At 46.4% G+C, this 18,869-nt stretch overlaps 1 protein-coding gene across 7 annotated transcripts in view; it reads left to right on the plus strand.

Moving 5' to 3' along the window:
* KALRN (kalirin RhoGEF kinase) overlaps nt 1-18,869 on the plus strand; it is a 668,576-nt gene that overhangs the window by 183,477 nt on the left and 466,230 nt on the right. For all 7 annotated transcript variants that reach the window (XM_060639748.3, XM_060639750.3, XM_060639747.3 and 4 more), the window contains exons 2-3: nt 9,058-9,132; nt 16,721-16,835. In XM_060639748.3, the coding sequence (XP_060495731.1) occupies nt 9,058-9,132; nt 16,721-16,835 (190 nt within the window). The remainder of the gene's footprint in view (nt 1-9,057; nt 9,133-16,720; nt 16,836-18,869) is intronic.

The following is an 18,869-nucleotide window of genomic DNA, read 5'->3' on the forward strand; positions in this document are numbered from 1 at the left end:
GGGGGACTGAGAGTGAGGGTCCCAAGGAGTGAGCCTTTTATATGTCTGAATCACAGCACATACCTTCCGCCTCCACCTCTAAGTATCTCTGTAACTCTCTCTAAATATATTATATAAGCAAATATACTGCTAATGTTCAACAGCTGATTCATGTTCATCACTGACTAATTCATCACTAGCTAATGTTCTGTGTTACTTTGAGAACTCATGCAAGAGTAATACTCACTGTAACAAAAAGACAATAAATCTACAACCGTCACAACCCTCCATGAGGTATGAGCACTTTAAATAACCTAGTCAGTTAGCAAAGAATCTGTTTTTAAGAAGTGATGGGCAGATATAATCACTTCTGAAGTGGCCATTTTCTTGTGTCTAGAGAACACCAAATGTTGTCAAGTTTTCTGGGGAGGGAGGGAGGGAGAGGGCAAGTGAGCCTGTGTGCATTGCTGCTGAGGTCTCAACTCAGCTAATATTAAATCTTGTGAAGAATAAACAGAAACGGTTTGCTCATTAGCTGGGCTTACAGAGGTGTTACCCACATGTTTAAAGTGCTAATTAATAGTGATCTCTAATGCAGCTAATTTAGCAATGGTGTTACAAAATTTTGCTCTTCAAAAGTAGCCCATTAACCAGGCCTTTATATCTAATATTGACTTTAGAAAGTTAATATTGAAATTGGCCACAATTAGAGTTCATGCAGAAGCCAGAGAGAGAAAAAAGATAAAGATGGGATAGAAATAGGCAGGGGAGAAGGCCTGGGGGAGAAAGAGGCACAGCAGTCAGTAAGCATCATTTGTGTGGAGGGCATCATGGCACTGTGGGTGAATAAGAATCTGTCCTGGGGCATTCCTGAGCACAAGCTGTGTACTAGGAATTGGAGATACAGATATAAACACCCAGCCCAGACCTCTGGAGCTTAGGGTCTCGAAAGGGATCCAGATGTTGCAGTGGAGATGACACAACAGTGAGGGGTCTGCCATGTGACAGACAGAGAAGGAGGAGCCAGCATAGCCTGGGCAGGGGAGGTGTCGGGGAAGGCACCCTGGGCAAGATACCCAGCTCATCATAGCACAGGGCAGGAAATGGTCATTGTGGGGACTGATGAACAAATGCAAATCAGACTTCAGAGAAAGTAAACGTTGCTTCTCCCTGGTGTAATGACTACCCAGTCTGGCTACTGTCATCTCAAGTTCCTGACCGCTGCATGAGACCTAGTCAGTTTGCTTGGAAAAGCTTAGTATTTAGCATTTGCCAAAAGAGGAGCCCTTGTCTTTGTTTTTTCCCTTCTCCTTTCTGTGTTGAAATCAGATTAGCTGAGGCTTGTGAATGCCCTTCTCTTAGAAGTGCCTGGGAGGAGGAGAGCTCTGCTACACCGTCCTTCCTCCCATAAAAGTGAGGGAGGTTGCTGCTGAGGCTGGTTTGACATTTGCAGGTGTCAGTGTTGAGGGACCGAGGCTGTGCTGTGGGCAGATGGATCCCCAGGTGGGGCAAGGCAGGTGGAGCTCCACACTGCACAGTGTGTTCTGTTGCTGACACAAAGCTGCCCAGTCTCTTTCTTTACCAGATTTATTCCTTCCTCTTAGCACACACTTCCTGCCTCAGTGGCAGTTGTTTTAACTAGAGATCTAAGGAATATATTTATAGTCTCTGGAAGAGTTTTCCAACAGCCAGTTTCCTCAATAGCTTGTTAGCATCTGTAAAGAGGAGACAAGACATTCACCTCCATCTCTCTCTCTCTCTCTCTCTCTCTCTGTGTGTGTGTGTGTGTGTGTGTGTGTGTGTGTTTCTCAACAGCTCTTTCTCTCTTGCTCTTACCCATTTCCTCTCATTCTTGCCACCCCTCTCTCTTTCTCTTGTGATAATAAAGGAAAGAGGTGAGGGAGAGAAGGGATAGTGAGGGGAATGAAGATAATCGCTCCCACCCACCAATCCCTTCCTTCCCATCCACAGCTGTACTGACAGTGTCTTCTCCCAGGGCTTTGCCCATCTAGTCCTACACATAAGGGATCATATCCTTAAGTCTCTTCCTTTTATGATTCAGTGCCACATTGCATCTTATTATGGTCTTACTCAAACTCCCAGCCTCCTACTGGCCTGGCAGCTCACATCAGGTACCTCACAGATAAGCATTCTTCCTGCCTCTCTTGGAACTTCAGAAGATAAAAAGAGACAAAGTTCTAGTGGCCCCCATCCTCATATTCCAGCACCCACCTCAGCAAGGGCCACATGTCCCATCCTCCCCCACCTTTTGCACAGCAGAATGTGATACGGGGTTTGGGGTCAGAGCCTCCTGGCTCCAGCTCTGTTCTGGAACCACAGCCTTCCTTCAGGACCAGCCAGGTTCCACCTAGCTCTGGCCTGTGCTGCGTTGTTGCAGTCCCAGCTCTCTGAGCTTCCAATGGCACTTGCAGCCACTTCTCTGCTCATGCCTTCCCAGGAGCCCACCCTACTGAGATATCAGTTCAGAGTGTGATCATGGAGCTCAGCCACCACCTCCATGCCCTCTTTTCCATCACTCCCTCATCCTACTTTTCTGTTCACCCCGTAAGCTCTCTCCATCTTTGGCACAGGGTCAGCTCGCCCCTCCTCTCTGCTGTGGCATTTGCTGCTTGCCACCAGGACACTGTTCTGTGGCCCTACCCTTACTCAAACCCTGGTTCAAAGATCACCTCCTCAGGGGAGCCATCCCCCTGATGAATCACCTCCTACTCCCCACTCTTGCTCTCAGTCCTCTAGCACCTGTGTATGCTTGGTTTTGTCCAGTATATCTGGAGCCTTTTTTGCATGACAGGCACTGTGTGCTGAGTGTTAAGGTAAGGCAAAGAGTAAGACATGGTCCCTGCCTCCAGGGTTTCAGAATCTGTTAATGGTGAAAAGAATGAAAACATAGAAATGACTTTCAGGAGAGAGAGAGGAGGAGGCACAGTCAGGGATGGTTCCACATGAGGAGAAGGTCAGAGAAACTGCATGGAGGAAATGATGGATTCCAGAAAGATTGAATGGGTAGAATCAGCAGAACCAAGCACTGAAATGATATTTGGGATGTAGGAGTGGGAGGAGTCTAGAAGGCCTCCCAGGTTTCTGTTTGGGTAAGGTAGTAGGTAATGGCACAAATAATTAGGATACAGGAGATATAGGGCAGCCAGGCTGGGGGAGCGTGGGAGGGTCTTTGTCAGAACCTCAGAATCTTAAATCGTTTTTCATACAAAGTCTGGTAGCATCCTGGTCTCAGGGGAATTGGGCAGTAGGTATTTTATTAGGCTGGAAACTCTCAGAGGGCAAAAATTGGGTCTCCCCTCCAAGGGAGAGAATTGCACTGTGTTCTCATTAGACATGGAGCTCCCTAGGGTGTGGGCACCTTTCTTTCCTCTGCTTCTCATCCAGTATTGCCCAGTGTTCAGGGCTTTGTACCTTGTGGGTGGGAGTGCAGGTGCATTGAAGAGGCATAAACCGACTGGCTCCTCTGCTCTCCAGGGTCATCTTGGAGATGGCGTCTTGGTCTATAAATGTATGTATAGTACTGACAGCAGTTAGAGAAAGCAGGGATCTGAGGATTGGGTTAGTGAGGAAGATTTGTTGTGAAATTAAACTATCTGATGCCTGAGAGAGTGGTTTAAGCTACCAAAATTCTGAGCAGTTTGGACAGGTGTTATTCATAACCACTCCTAGTGCCAAAAAACACAAGACATGGTCCAGTCTTGGTGCCCTGGAGGGGAAAGTTATCTATCTCCTCAATGGTTTTTTTATTGCAGAACTGAGTCTGGGTGATGGGTTCCAGGATAGTGGCTGACTTTTTGGAATTGTTGGGCGGTGGTGAGAGGTCTTCTCACAGTGGAGGTAGGAGGGGTGGTGGGTAGCACTAGATTATATTTTAGAAGTTCTATTTAGACTAGAAGGATGTTTTTATGGATCTATGCCTCTGAGGCAATTCTGGAATAGAAAGACATACTTTAGTGTATAGATTTCTGTAAATGCAACATGCATATGAATCACTGGGGTTTCTTGTTAAAATGCAGGTTCTGATTCTGTAGGGCTGGGGTGGGACCTAGATTTTCCATCTCTAGCAAGGTTCTAGCTGGTAAGTGATGCTTGTTACTTTGAGTAGCAGGGCTTTAGGACTCACCTTTAGGAGACCTTTCCTTTGAGGCCCCTTATATTCTGTACAGATGATGTCCTGCCTCTAATAACAGTTCATTGTCCTGTCTACATATCTGTCTGTCTCTGCCTGCAAGCCCCCTGGAGAGCAGGGTCCATTGCCTATTTATCTAAGTACCTCCACACCTCACATAAGGCCTCACACATAATAGGTGCTCAATAAAGAATTGATGAAAGAATGACTCTGGGAATAGGAAGCAGTCCAAATTATACCCAAAGTAAGGCTTGGTCCCAAGAGCTCTTGGAACTCTCAACTGCAAACCAAATGTCTTCTGTGCAGCAGATCAGTCAGTGATTCAGGGCCACTTTGATCGAGGCTCCCATGCTGGACATACAGGCATGGACTGGAAAGAGGAAGTGGAGGCCTACCTGAGCATTGATGAAACAGGTTCAGGCCCACTCGAGGCAATGAGACAATATTAGAAAACTTAACAGTAACTTCTAAGTAAGTGCACATTAAGGGGGTATGGCTGAGAACCAAAAGGAAATAGCAATCCGTGGGTACCCTGGCAGCTTGCACCTCCAAATGCTCAACAGTTAGCTGTTTGTGTATTCACTTGTTGAAATCAGGGTTGCCAGGGGAGGCTAGCATGGAGCACAAGGCACCCAGCTGCCCTAGGGTGCTCACTGCCATCCTGGAGCCATGAAATGACAGATGGGGGTGGTGTGGGGGTTGGGACTATGACCCAAGGGCCAGTCCTCCTGTTGCCATGTGGGGCCCTGCAGAGGCTGGGGCCCAGAGTGAAGGAGATGGGCACTTTCCCGCATGGGGAAGCCTGACTAGGAAGAGGTGAAGAGGAACAGGCAGCAGCGATGTAAGCCTAACACATTTGGAGGGAGGAGGAGGCAAAAGTGGGGCTTGGAGAAGTCCCATGCTGGAGATCCTGGGGAGATGGCAGTGGTAATTTTTACTTCCCTAATAGATGCAGAGCATTTCAACTTTGCTAATTAACCAAACAGCAGGCTTGTAATTCTGACAGCAGCAGGACACAAATGGGGTGGGATGTGTGCTGAATGCCATCGAAGCATGCCTTTGTCCTTAAGAGAAAGCACGAAACTGACGTTGGGTCAGGTCCGTGAGGGTGCCCTCGGATTCTTTTTTCCCTGCAGTAACTCCAAAGGGCACAGGGACTTTCATTGCTTCTCAGGCTTTCTTTAGAGTTAGCAAGGGACCTACTGTTTCAACAGGCTTTCCTTTTAAAGGGGAAAGCTAATCTACAGTTGGTCTAGAGTTTGTAGTCTAATAGTGCTATTATCAAATATACCTTGTATCAGAGACAGCAACTTCAGAGATACAAATAACTTGCCTCTTTCAAGGTATGTATGCTTCACAGACGTTCTTCCATCACTAGCCTTCCACTTTGGTAACTTAGGCCGTCCACAGGACGGGGTGATGCGTCCTAGGCATCCCAATCCCTAAGCTGACTCCTAGAAAAGAATATGCTGGGAGGTCAGGGAAGGGTTGTTTTATCTTCCCAAAAACACACTGAACCTTGTTAGGGACTTTGTTCCCAGCGCTTTCTCTCAAAGCATATTGATCTGATAATCTGAGGATCTTAAAGGCCAATAAATATGAAGAAAAGTTTAAAACATCTCAGACTATCGGAGCTGAGTGGGACCCTGGAGGTCCTCTACCCAGATCACCAGCATTTCGCGTGACAGATGAGGCCTGTGACCTTGTGCATGTCATTTGAGAAAGGGTTACCATTTCATTCATTTCTTTATCCTTTCATCAAATGTTTATTGAACATTTTCTATGAGTCTGCCCAGACATGTACCTGATAGTGAAAACATGTTTCTATTTCATTGGTCCTGTTTGAGTTAGTTTTCAGTGGACTTCCCCTTTATTATAGATGCTGACAGCTGGTTTCACAAGGGCCTGGGAGAATTGATACATAGGACCCTCAGTTGGTGCAAATAGGTTTTCTACTCAAGGTCACCAACTTCTGAGCTGCTGAGCTAATTAGTTTAGCTCTACTTGGCTTTACATAATGCATATATTGTTGAAAAGTTGTTTGTAATTCAATTTTTAGCAAGTGAAAAACTAATTCAGACCATTAAGGCAAGTTTTATTTAAAGAGACCCTGGAGCAAATCCTTTTATAATGTGAAAAATCTTGTTGTTGTTGCAAACGATTATTTCCTACTTAAGGATTTTATAAATCCAGACACTTCAGGTTTTCTTATGGTAGACTCACAACCTGGGAGATAACTCAGCTGTCTCTGAACCAAATCAGGGAAGACTAGCCTGGGAAAAGGAAGCCCTAGGAATCTTAGACCAACCAGCCCAACCCAAGATACAGACATTTACTCTGGCCAGTGGTTGCAAGCTGCATGGACAAGCCCCAGCCTTTCTCTTAGGCCCTGGAGTCTGGAGGGGAGAAGGAAGAGATGGGGCATGATGAATGGGGTGTGAGGGATGGAATTCAGAGCTCCCTCTTGCTCTCACTTCATGCATGGGAGCGATGAGAGGTTAGTATAGGGAACCTTTTGCTTCCATTGTAGCAAATTCCATGCTCTTCCTTAATGCCTGAGGACTTCGTGGAATTAGAGCCATCTGTACACTTAAAGGGAAGTAAGGGAGAGGAAAAGCAGTGGGAAAAACAAGACAGGAGTTTAGGAGAAAAGAGGGTTATGTGGATTCTCATCATACAGTGAAATCTCATTCGTTTGGGCCTTGCTCGTTTTGAACTTGTAAATAACTTGAAAGACTGAAGTTTAACTTTTCTTATTAAATTTTTTTCCTACAGAAATTAATGGTAAATGTAGTAATATGGGGGAGAATGTTTTAAAATTGATGGATACAAAGGTGTATTTCACATATAAAAATAGGCTATTTTAGGGGCACCTGGGTGGCTCAGTTGGTTGAGTATTCAACTCTTGGCTCCGGCTCAGGTCATGATCTTGTGGTCATGGGATCAAGCCCCACATCAGGCTTCACACTGAGTGTGGAGCCTGCTTGATTCTCTCTCTCTCTCTCTCTCTCTCTCTCTCTCTCTCTCTTTCTCTGCCCCTCCCCCCCTTGATCGATCTCTCTCTCAAAATAAATAAACTTAAAGAAATAATAAATTAATTTTAAAAAAGAAAATAGCTATTTTAATGCAAAGGCATCGTTCTACACAAACAATTCATGCATTAGCTCAATATGATCCTTGTCTAGTTGGTAAAGACTGATAGGACTTTTTTCCACCAAGGAAGCCCAAGCATCTTATTGTGTGAAGATGAAAAAACCCTATGTATCTATTTGTAAATTTTGTAATCATTTATATTGATCTTAAGCAGTTTCTACTAGTGAGATTTCATAGTTTTTCTGTGTTGGACATAAGGTCAGAGCGTAAATATCTGTACAAACTAAGGATAATAAGTATAAAACAATGCTTATAGTTAGAGCTTTCTTTTTTATGGTGTTTTCTTTCTTCTGTTGCTCACATCCGTCTCAAAGTGAGCCTTGTGGCTGGTTATTCTAGAATCAGGCACTCTGAGCCAGCTTATGAAGAGAAGCAAATGATGAATAAAGAGGCTCACTGTCTTCATTTAGTGAAAAATGAAGAAGAAATAGGTGAAATGGTCAAAGACACGTTGGAAATTTGTTGGGAGTTAGGATATAACCCCTGACCGTGGAAACTGGCATTCTGAGGACACATCTCTCCTCCTCTCTGGTTGAGTATACAACTGGCTCATTTTCCCTTCCCTAGGGCAGTGATCTTAATCCTGGGCTGTTGCCAGAATTCCCAGGTGCGTCTCTTGAAACAGTCAATGTTTAGAGGTTGAGACAGTCCTGAGTGGGACCATCCTCCCCAGTACATTTCTCTGTGGACTGTCAGATTGGGACCACATGGGAGTAAGCCAAGTGGAGAAAGGCACTGGAGCAGGTGTCCATGGGCTCTGGTTCTGTTTCACTGAGCCGATGCAGAACCTCTTCTCTTCTGGGGTCCATGTGTGCAATACACAGCAGAGGCTCCAGTTATAGCTCACAGAGTGTGGGCTGGCTCTCCCTGAGAGTCCTTGTGGGTGGTCGGGTTAAATGTGGGGGCACAGTGGGCTGGCCTGGGGTTTTGTGCCTGTGTGCTGAGGCTTGTCTTCCCACACACCTTGCACTCACACTGGGCTGGGTTACCTTTGAGGCTGTTTCTCCAGGCACATCATTATATTCCATTCTATGTGAGCCCCAGGCCTCTGCCTCCCACCCCCTAAGAGGAAGTCAGCTGGACCCCAGAAGGGACTTTGCAGCTGAGAAGTGAAATTTAGGCAGAGAATGTGTTGCTGGAGAAGGGAGTGTGTTTCCTTCCCAGGAGATTGGTGTCTCCCCACCTCCTGTCTGTTGTGGACTGGTGAGGGTGACATTGAGGGGGAGGAGGAAGAAGGCTGTTGCATTCAACTTAGCTTCCCACTTGGGGATATTGTGGTTTACTTTTCCCATTTGTACAATGAAGACTAAAAGTCACTGTGCCAGGTAGAGGAAAAGCAATAAACAATTATTTAGGGCATTGTAGTCCATCTTGATATTAATAAACCTGTTCCATAGATGTTTACTGAGTGCTTACTGTGTACCAGACACCATGCTAGGCAAAGAGGTACAAAAGTGGCTTTTAAAAAGCCCCATCATCAAGTTGCTCACAGCAGCAGGGCTTGTGGTTGTTGCCTGCCAGGCACGGAGCTTTGTATATGTGGTGGGGGCAACTTGGACCATCCTTTCCCTGGAAGGGACACCTGCGTGGCCTGGCATCATGTGGAAGTGTCCTTCCTGTTGTGGACCCTCTCCTGCTCCATTGGGCTGGGCTGTAGCACCTGAACAAGGCACAACTTTTTGGCGCATGATAGCGTTGGGCCTTGGAGGGGGGTACCCGGGGATTCAGCCAGTTGACCTCTTTCACCCTGATTCCTCTGTTTTGTCATCCCACAGGATCTTTTCGGAATGATGGTTTGAAAGCTTCTGATGTCCTTCCCATCCTAAAGGAAAAAGTGGCCTTCGTGTCTGGTGAGTGTTTGTGGAACTTTGCTCTATAAGAGACCTGGAGGAGTGTGTGTACGTGTGCATGCTAGCAGTCACTTCTTGGTGTGTGAGAGAGAAGTGGGGGATGGGGTGGCACTCAGGAGCCCCTGGCTGCATCCTTGCTCCAGAGGCAGGCAGAAAGAGGAGGGAGAGCTCTGATCCTAGCTGGGTGCTCTGGACGACATTCACCACCACAGGTGGGTGCCTCTCACCTCACAGCCCCCACACATACACCTTACCTCACCCCACCATCCCAGGCCTGTGAGGTCCCTCATGCACCACTAAGGTCCTTGTGGGAGATGGTCCAGTTGGAGGAGTCTGTTCACCTCACACATTCCCAGAGGTTTCATTTGGGTTCGTCTCTGACTGGATCACAGAGAGGACATTAACATTTTTTTCTGGTTCCTCTTTATCTCTCCTTCCTGGCAAAGGGAACTCAAGTGAATGTTTATATCCATTCATTTACTTTTCTGAGTAATGACTTCCAAATATTTATTTCCAACTTTTCTCTCCAACCCATCTTGTGCACCTGCATCTTTTACTGTCTGATTCAGGGGTCAGCAAACTATAGCTGGTGGGCCAGCCACCTGTTTTTATAAGTAAAATTTTACTGGAACACAGCCATGTGCGTTTGTTCAGGCAGTATTAGTCTCCTATTGCTGCTGTAAGAAGTTATCGCAAATTTGGTAGCACACAGCAACAGAAATTCATTGTCTCATGGTTCTGAAGGCCATGAAGTCAGTTTACTGAGTCTGAAATCAAGCTGTCAGCAAGGCTGTGCTACTTCCAGAAGCTCTTATGGGAGAACTCACTTCTTGCCTCTTCTGGCTTCTGGTGGCTGCCAGCATTCACTCCCATCTCTGTCTCTGTGGTCACACTTATTCTCCTCTTCTGTCTGTGGCACATCTTCCTCTGCCTCCCTCTTACAGGATACCTGTAACTGCATTTAGGGCCCAGTCATTTAAGCCAGGCTCATCTTCCCATATCAAGATCCTTGACTCGGTTACATCTGCAGGTGCTTTTTCCAAATAAGGTAACATTTACAGGTTCCAGGGATTAAGACCTGATATTTTTTTTTGGGGGGGGGGGCTACTATTCAGCCTGCTATAGGTAGTGTGAATGGATGCTTTCTTCCTTTAGTTTTTTTATTTTAAAGAGAGAGAGAGAGAGAGAGAGAGAGAGAGAGAGAGAACATGAGTGGGGGGAAGAGCAGAGAGAGAGGGAGAGAGAGAATCCTAAGCAGGGTCTGAACTGTCAGCACAGAGTGCTGCACAGGGTTCCAACTCATGGACTGTAAGATCATGACCGGAGATGAAATCAAGAGTCAGAAGTTTAACCAACTGAGCCACCCAGATGCCCCAATGGCTGCTTTCTAACTACAATCGCAGAGTTGAGTAATTTTATCAGAGTCCAGATAGTCATAAGCTTAAAATATTTACTATCTGGAGCTTTAAGAAAAGTTTGGTGGCCTGTGATGTAATTGAGGGCAAGCTACAGGTGCACCAGCATCACTCTGGGTGCCAGTTCTTGAGTTCTGTAGACTTCCCTTGTAGAATCTCCAGCAGGGGCTGGGATGATGGCAGTGCCCCACCAAGGATCACAAGCATTCATGCCTTGTGGACTGAGCATTTGTTTCTGGATGATCCTGATTGTCCACAAGGAGTGGTGGTAGAATCACAGGGAAGAAGTGAGTACAGTCCCACAGGGCATGGCTGCACATCATAGGTGCTACTGGCCTGGATGATGGGCAACAGACACAATGAAGAGAAGGGAGAGTGAGGAGGGGTTTAGAGGGAGGTGAAACCAAGCGGCAGGTGTCTTCCACCTGCTGAGAGGGAAGGTGAGAGACTGATGATTCAGAATGTGGAGATGGGATGTGAGAGCAAAGTATGAGATGGGAGTATGTAAGGTACTAGAGGTACTCCGTAGTAATAGTGATACCAGTGTTTTATTGTTGTTGCTGCTAGGTGAGATTGACCAAGAAGCTGCCTTTCTCCATTAGCATTAGGGGCTTGTCTACCTTGTCAGGTAGTGAACCCCTGTCACTGCAGATGTTGAAACACAGGCTGAACAGCCCTTGGCAGGATCATGTGGCAGCGATTACGGGTAGAGGGGTTGGTAAGGCAACCTCCAAAGTCTTTGTAAGCTTGGATCTGAGTGTTTGCTGAACATGTGGGAGGACCTTGTGTGGAGGTCCTGAGGGCTGCTGGGCAGTGCTAGGCCCCTGACTTCTGCTGCTGCCCAGAGCCTGGCTGTAGGACATTGCCCACAGCCTCTATTGTTTACTTTCTACTCCCAAGTAGAGCTCAATCAGATCTTTTCTTCTTTAGGGCCCAGAGCTTCATCTAACCTGATGTCCTTCCTGTCCCCCGGGTCTCCTGCTAATCCTCCCATATCTCTTGTTCCCAAACTTCCTCTACCTGCAATGCTTTACCCACACTTTCTGCCACTTTGAGCCTCTGTTTTTCCCAAGTAAGTGCCCACTTTGCCTCCTCCAGGAGGCCTGCCTTGCTTTAGTGTAGAGCCTCTGAACACCATCCTGTTCTGCATCAGTTCAGGGCATATGAGTGCAGATACAGTAAACTCTGACATGGGGACCCTTGTTTGATTGTTCATGGCTTATTTTTTCCCATGTGAATTCAGTTGGAGCCCTGAGGCAGAGCTCAGCCAGCCCTAGAAAAAACCTTCCCAACTAGATAGAATTGTCCTAAGGGAGAACATAGAAACAATGTGCCAGGAAGACAGTCCAGCATGAGGCAGGTAGATGCTTCCCAGAGCAGGAGCGAGGGGGCTGGGGCTGTGCAGCTCGCTCCCTTGAACTGATGTGGGCTGACCAGCCTGGGGTGCGTCTTACTCATCTGCACGTGGTGCCAGGAGTTTTGGGCTTAGGGGACATTGTCTTCCCATGCCTGAGAAGGATGCTGAGGATGCTAGGGAGACAGCTGGCTGCATTAAAAACAAAAACAAAAAACAAAAACAAAACAAAAAAACCCAGAAACAAACCAATAAAGCCTCTTATATACTGAGCTTTTAAAAGAGAAAACACAAGAATAAAACAAAACAAAGAAACCAGAATTAAATAATACAGTGTAGCAGCTGTATTTCTTTCTGAGAAGGAAGGTGGTGACCAGAGAAACGAACTGTCTCTTGTTCCTTTCCTCCTCTCCTCCTGCCCGCAGCATGGCCAGGGCAAAGGAAAGCGTGCTGCCATGGGAACGCACATTTGGAATAATCCAGTGCAGCCCAACAGCTTCTGTGTGTGGGCGTGTGCACGTGTGTGTGAGACAGGTTCTGTGGCTGTGCCTTAGGGAGTCTCTGTCATTCCAGCCTGGTGGTCCTGCTCTATACTCACAACCTGTGGGCTCCCCCTTTGCCCTCTCTGGCTTCCTCTGAGTGCATATGCCTCCCACTCACAAGCACCCATTTATGCCTTTTATCCAATCTGCTTGTACAGGGCTTATTTCACCCCTATTATCATTTTGTGCACTCACACCCTCCTTTTGGCCACCCCCTGATGTCTCTCTGCCTCCTGATCTCCCACCAGCAATGTTCTCTATGTTCCCAGGGAAATTTCATGCTGCCGTGGTACAGTCTTGTATCCTGGACCTGTGTCTCTCAAAGTATGTTCCATAAAACAGCAGTCCCACAAGATGGTCCTCAAAAAAATGAAAAGGGGTCCTATGCTTAAATAAGTTTGGGAAATGCATATTATAGCCACCTCATGGAGATTTGCTGTGTCCATTAAAGCACATGCCCATTAAACGCATGAAAGCATCTCCCAAACTACAGAATAACTTCATTCCCTTAAGGAAATCATGTGTATCCATTAACATCTTGCTAACTATTGTTACATGGGCCAGAATTTTGGTATGATGCCCTCAATGTATTTTTCTTCTCCCACCATCCCCCACCTTCCCCACTTGCCCTAACTGGAGCCTGATACCCCCTGAAAATTTTTGAGCAGCATTGTTCCTTTGGCTCAGTCAGGGAAGCCCTAATGGTCCCTGCTTTTGGTCTTGCCTCTTCCCCAACCCTACCCTGCCCTGCCTCTCTGGAAGGGGATCAGTGCTACTTCTAGAACATCAGACTGTCCCCTCCCTCTTTATCCTCTTTATACCTGTCCTGTAGCTCCTGGCAAGAAAGCCTCACATGCGCAGGCCCACGGCAGGAATGTGATGAGTAAAGGAATACCAGCACCTTTTCAAAACTTGGCTACTTGTGTCTCATACCCTCTGGGATCCACCTCCATAATGCACACTGACTAAAGCAGGGAGGATTCTCATTCTTCATCCCTGTGTATCACGCTTTGTAATTTCAGCACCATATCAACTATCCATCCAATCCTACACCTTCATGGCTTCTCAGCCTCCTTGGCACCAAAGTTTTCCACCTCCTTATTTAGGCCATGAATATCTACGACCTTAACCCTTGATATGTGCATCCATGGACTTAGCCTCTTACCTTTGACCCTTTCTGGTGTTCTCCTATAAGTTGGGAAAGGATGGATTTCAGATGAGCAAAACATCTGTCCCTTCTTCTCTGGGAACTCATGATCCAGTAGGACATTTCCTACCTGCACTGGGCCCTCTCCACTTATGCATGCATTAGCTTTATTCTGCCTTCACTCAGGTTAGAACCTAACATAGATACGATGGCTAGACCTCCCAAAAGAGGTCTCACTGTGTCCCAGTTCCCTGCCTCATTCCTTTTAGCCTACCTCATACACAGTCCTGCTGTTCATTCTCTTGGGACACTGATCAGTGATGGTCTTCTCCCCTTTCTCCCAGCACCTCGAACCTATCCTGATCCTTGACAGGTGACCTCATTTGCTATTTCACCTAAAGAGTAGTGTCCCCCAGGCAGGCTGAATTTCTCCCACTCCTTCATTTATTTGTTTCCTCCTCCCTCTCTGAGTTGTATCAGCCTGCTTCAGAGAAGGGGACAGGACCCCTCTTCTTGCACTGGCTCTGAGGCCTTGTTCTACCCATTGTCCCACTCTTTCCAGCACAGTGATTCTCTTTCACTATGCCCCTTCCTCCTCTGCTTCCTACACACTTGCAAGGTCATCTCCTTTCTGAGAAACACCTGGCTGATCCTGCTGCCCCCTCTTGAATCCTTCTCCATGCTTACTGAAGGGACCGGGCTGCCTTGACCCAGGCTTTCTCCTTTCCCTCCCTCTCCTCTGCCATCTGGAACCTTCCCCAGCCATATTTATGAAACTCTTATTTCCAAGGGCAGAACTAGCTCTATCTAGCTCAGGAAGGACAGTTCCAACAGTCCTACAAAGTCCGTAGTGAGTCTTTGCCAAACAAGCCAGTCTTGGCACTCCATGTTCTCATGGCTCTACTGTGTCTACGGAAAATCAGGAAGAAAGGCAACAACTGCAGTTAAAACCACCCAAGAGTGAAAATCCTTAGGATGGTTCATGGCTAGAGAGGAAGGTTGTGGGTACAAGAGATGCTCCCAGCTTTTGGGACGTAATGCCCCCGATTTCGAATCCAAGAGACCACCAAGGAGCCGATACCGATGCAAACGCACGAGGGTTTATTTGCAAGCTCGAGCTTGGGCCCGAGTATACCCGACACAGCGGAGCAGGGACTTGGACCCCTAGGTTAAGAGGCGTAGCAGTTTTATAGGGGCCAGTGGCCAATGAGATTGTAACACACACAGAAAGTTGCACATTCATGTCAGTCCACACACAGGTGGCCAATTGAATTACAATTTACCCTATAGTAACTGTTTGAACTAGCCTATCACTCTGGTCAGAATTGACGCGCAAGTTTGGCGAGCAAAAGGCGGGGTTTACATTCTTTGGCGGTTAGGGGTTCCGCATTCCTAAATGAGCCGGTTTCCAGTAAGGGTGTGCTCAGCGGCTTGACTAGGGTGGGGGAGTGTCTTAAGCAATAAGTAGGTCATGTGGGGGTTATACATGAGATGGTGGGTGTAGCACAAAATGGAATTAGTCTTGCTCTGCTTGTCCAGGGGTAGGGGATTTTTGTTAAATTCCTTGGGTCCCACAGGGAAACCTTCCATTTAATCCTCTGCTTCCTTTTCCTCATGTGGAAGGCAGTTGGGAAATGGGGATCATTTCCAAGGTAGATGAGTTGGGGTGGTTTTTCATACAAAGAACCAGGGCCCATGGTATGGAAGGTCTGGAGCTAGGGGCCCAGGTCCCACACTGTGGTGTGTCTACACAGATCGCCCTGCTGTGGGGCTGGAAGTGGGGGTGGTACTGCTGAAATGTTTTCTCATCAGGGCACGTCCCTCACTGGCCTGATCTTGTTTGATCCTTTTCTCTTTGCAGTCTTCCTATTTCCTCCTCAGGAGTATCCTGGAGTGGTTTAGGTTTTGTTTGTCGAGCTTCCCTTCTGTCTGTATGGCTTCTGGACCCCACAATCAGAGGGAAACATTATTCATGAACTCACACTTGGGTGGGGACCCTGGGAGGCTCTGCCTTTCCTTGAAGAGCTCCTTATTCAGAGGGCTGAGCTTTAAGCTTCTTTTCTAGTATTGGTGATGGCCATGCCACTTCCTCCCCCTTCTTGAATTGTATCCCCTTGTGGTCCCCACTCTGGAGGATGTCAGGCAGCTGCCTGGGATGTGTGCAAAAGTCTGTGATCATGACAGGGGTTTTCTGTGCATAATAACCAGTGCCTGTAAGGATGTACCTTAGCTTTGTCCTCTGTGACCCTCCTGAGAAACTTGGCCCTGCTTCCTAATCATAGCACCCATTAAAGGATAAATCTTTAAATCCTATAATAAATAGTGAAAAGAAAGTTTAGAAAAAAGAAGAAAAAGCAATCATGTAAAATCCCAGCTGTCTAATAGCAACAATGATCATCATTTCACTATACTCCTTCCTGCTTGTTTTAATGTGATATTTAGAAAACATTTATAATCATAGTGTGTACATATGCATTTGCCATGATTAAGACCTTGAGCATCCTTGTTTCTGATCAAGATTCCTGTACTCCTCTAGCAGGAGTGACAGGTGGTACCTCAGGCAGGCAGACAGGCAGGGGTGGAATCTTGACTGTGTAGAAAGCACTTAACATCTTTTCTATGAATCTGAAAATCTCCCAGCAGTGATGTCCTGGATGGATGCTTTAAGGGTTTCTCACTACAGTAGTCAGTTCATCTTAAGCACTTCTACCTCACAGAGGTCTGCAAAGAGAAGTGAATTGAAGGTTAAATTTTCAAAGACCATAACACATTCGATAGCTTGTTTTCTCAATGAGAGCAGTCACCACCACCTTCATTATCATCTCACAGTTGTGGAGAGCTTTATGTTTTAAAGTGCTTCCCCATCAGTCCTTGTAGCAACCCTGTAAGGTGCTCATCATTATTTTCAGGTGCACTTTGCAAATGAGGTGTCAGAGAAGTCAAAAAGTCTTGCCCAAGGTTACACATGTTAGCTACACCCAAACTCCATACCCTTCACCTAACCAGTGACTGCATTTCTCCGGGCACCATATTTCTGCCTGTTTCATCCAGCACTCAGATGGAATTCTTTTTTCTGTGCAGCATGCTTTCCAGCTGGTTTTCTTAACCGCCCTCCTCTTCCTCCCTACAGGGGGCCGTGATAAGCGAGGTGGACCCATTCTGACCTTCCCTGCTCGCAGCAATCATGACAGAATAAGACAGGAAGACCTGCGGAAACTCGTGACCTATTTGGCCAGCGTGCCAAGGTAAGGTGAAGGGGAATATCCTGCCGGGGAGTGGGGAGCTGGGCTCGTGTGAGTGAGCTAGAATGAGCCTCCATCCCAGCCCGGGCAGTTGTTTCTGCCCTTGGAGTGGATTCTAATTATTCCTGGAACAATGTCACCCATTGTTCACCTTGTTCTCATCATTCCCATTGTTACTGCTGGGATCCATATGAATGGAGTAGGAGCCCTGGGCAGAGGTGAGGACCAGGACAGGCCCTGGAGTGGAGACTCTGTGGCCTGAGGAAGAGGGTGGGAAGCTGCTGTTTTCCTTAGGGAAGTAGGAAGTTAGCTGAGTCCACCTTGGCTTGTGCAATGGATTGTTTTCAAAACTTACGGCTTGTGAATATGGTTTATGGCTTCTGGAGTTTGGGACAAATAACCCCACTTGAATCATACAGTTAGACTCAGCCCTCAGTCCAATCTAGATGACACATTTTCAGCAGGGTTAATATTGTCTCTAAGGAGGATGAAAATTGGTTCTTGGTGTGGGGGGTAGCAAAAACCTGTCCTTTTATGTATTAAGCACAGGTATATATACAGTACCTAAAAAGGTATACAATATATTCACGGCATTAAATTTTCATTGACTTGACAATTGAGGAAGGAAACATAGAAAAGTTCTTTTGGGGCAGGGAACGATGATCATTTTAACAGGTTGAGAAACATTGGTTTCCAAGTGTTTCCTGGTGGTGCTGGCCATGGAGTTGGTGGAGAGAGACGTGTTGAGGCCACGGTCTGTATCTTTTAAGAAGGGAGAATAAAGGCCTTTGTAGACTAAGAGAATCACAGAATGTGAATGCTGGAAGAGCCCTGAGAAGCTGTCTAGGCAACTACATGTTGTGCTCTGCTTAGGAATTAGGGTCAGTAGGGATGAGAGCTGCTCACCGGGCATCAGTGTCAGTGGCTGGCCTAGAACTCTGCCTTCCTGACTCCTGATCCAGGGCTCTCCTGTCCTTGCACTTGGCCAGAGAGATTTCTGTTCTCTGCCACTTAATGGAGCTGGAGCCTGTCAAGTGTTTCTTGTGGCAAATGAGAAGTGGTACTTTGGGCCTTCAAAATCTTCTTGTCTCTGTGCATTTTATAGGAGAATTAGTAAATTATAGACAGGAGCTCCATATTCAGCTCCGCCTCTGCTAGGAGACCTTGGATAATTGTTGCAAGCGCTGATTAGTTCTTGAAGCAGGTGTCAAATGAGGCAAGCGCTAGATCTCGAAGTGCTATGAGGGAGACAAATGTAAAGGATTGCTGGATGGTGATGGGCAGGTGGTAAAGGAGTTTTAAGAGCAGCCATCAAGTGCTTGGGAGGATATTGAATAGAATGGGGAGCCCTGAAGAGCCCCAGGCAGAAGGCTGTGAACAAATAGATGTTGAATAGTGTCTATTTTTTTTCTTTATGATATCCGCTGGAGACCGGAAAAAAAGATAAAAGGTCTTAAGTTCCAACAAAAGGGACTTGGGTTCTATGCAAAGAAGAACTTCTAAACTTGGAGTGCAAGAGTCTTTGGATGAGGAATAGAATAGAATATATTTTTTTTTTCTTGGAGGTCTTTGGAGAGAAGAAATATTCCCATCTGTCTCAGAGGCAAGGAGATGGACTAAATAACCCATGATTGATGTAGGTAATTTAGCAATTTAGTCATCTAAGGGCTAAGCAGTTTTAAAAGCACCTTTCCCAAGTATACTACTATCAGGCATAAAACCAGGCATTTTCTAAAGCAATTTACAAGAAAAGTTTTCACGGAGACCCATGATGAACTCTTAGTTCTTTCAGAGCCAGAAGAAATTGGGGTCCCAGGAGATACGAAAGGTATATTTTTTTCCTTTCTGGTATGTTTTTCACATCCCTGCAGCTAATGTACACTTACCTTCTACAGAATAGAAGGTAAAAGAGTTTGAAGAACACTTTTCTTCATTCTGATTTGTTAAGCAAAGATAGGACAGAATAGATTGGAAGCAGTTAAAAGGAAAGATTTCTGCTGGGTGAAGGGGAATGAAACCCAAGAGGGGCTGAAAGGA

This window comes from Panthera onca, chromosome C2 (assembly GCF_046562875.1).
Source record: "Panthera onca isolate mPanOnc1 chromosome C2, mPanOnc1 haplotype 2, whole genome shotgun sequence".
In the NCBI taxonomy this organism is placed as follows: domain Eukaryota; kingdom Metazoa; phylum Chordata; class Mammalia; order Carnivora; family Felidae; genus Panthera; species Panthera onca.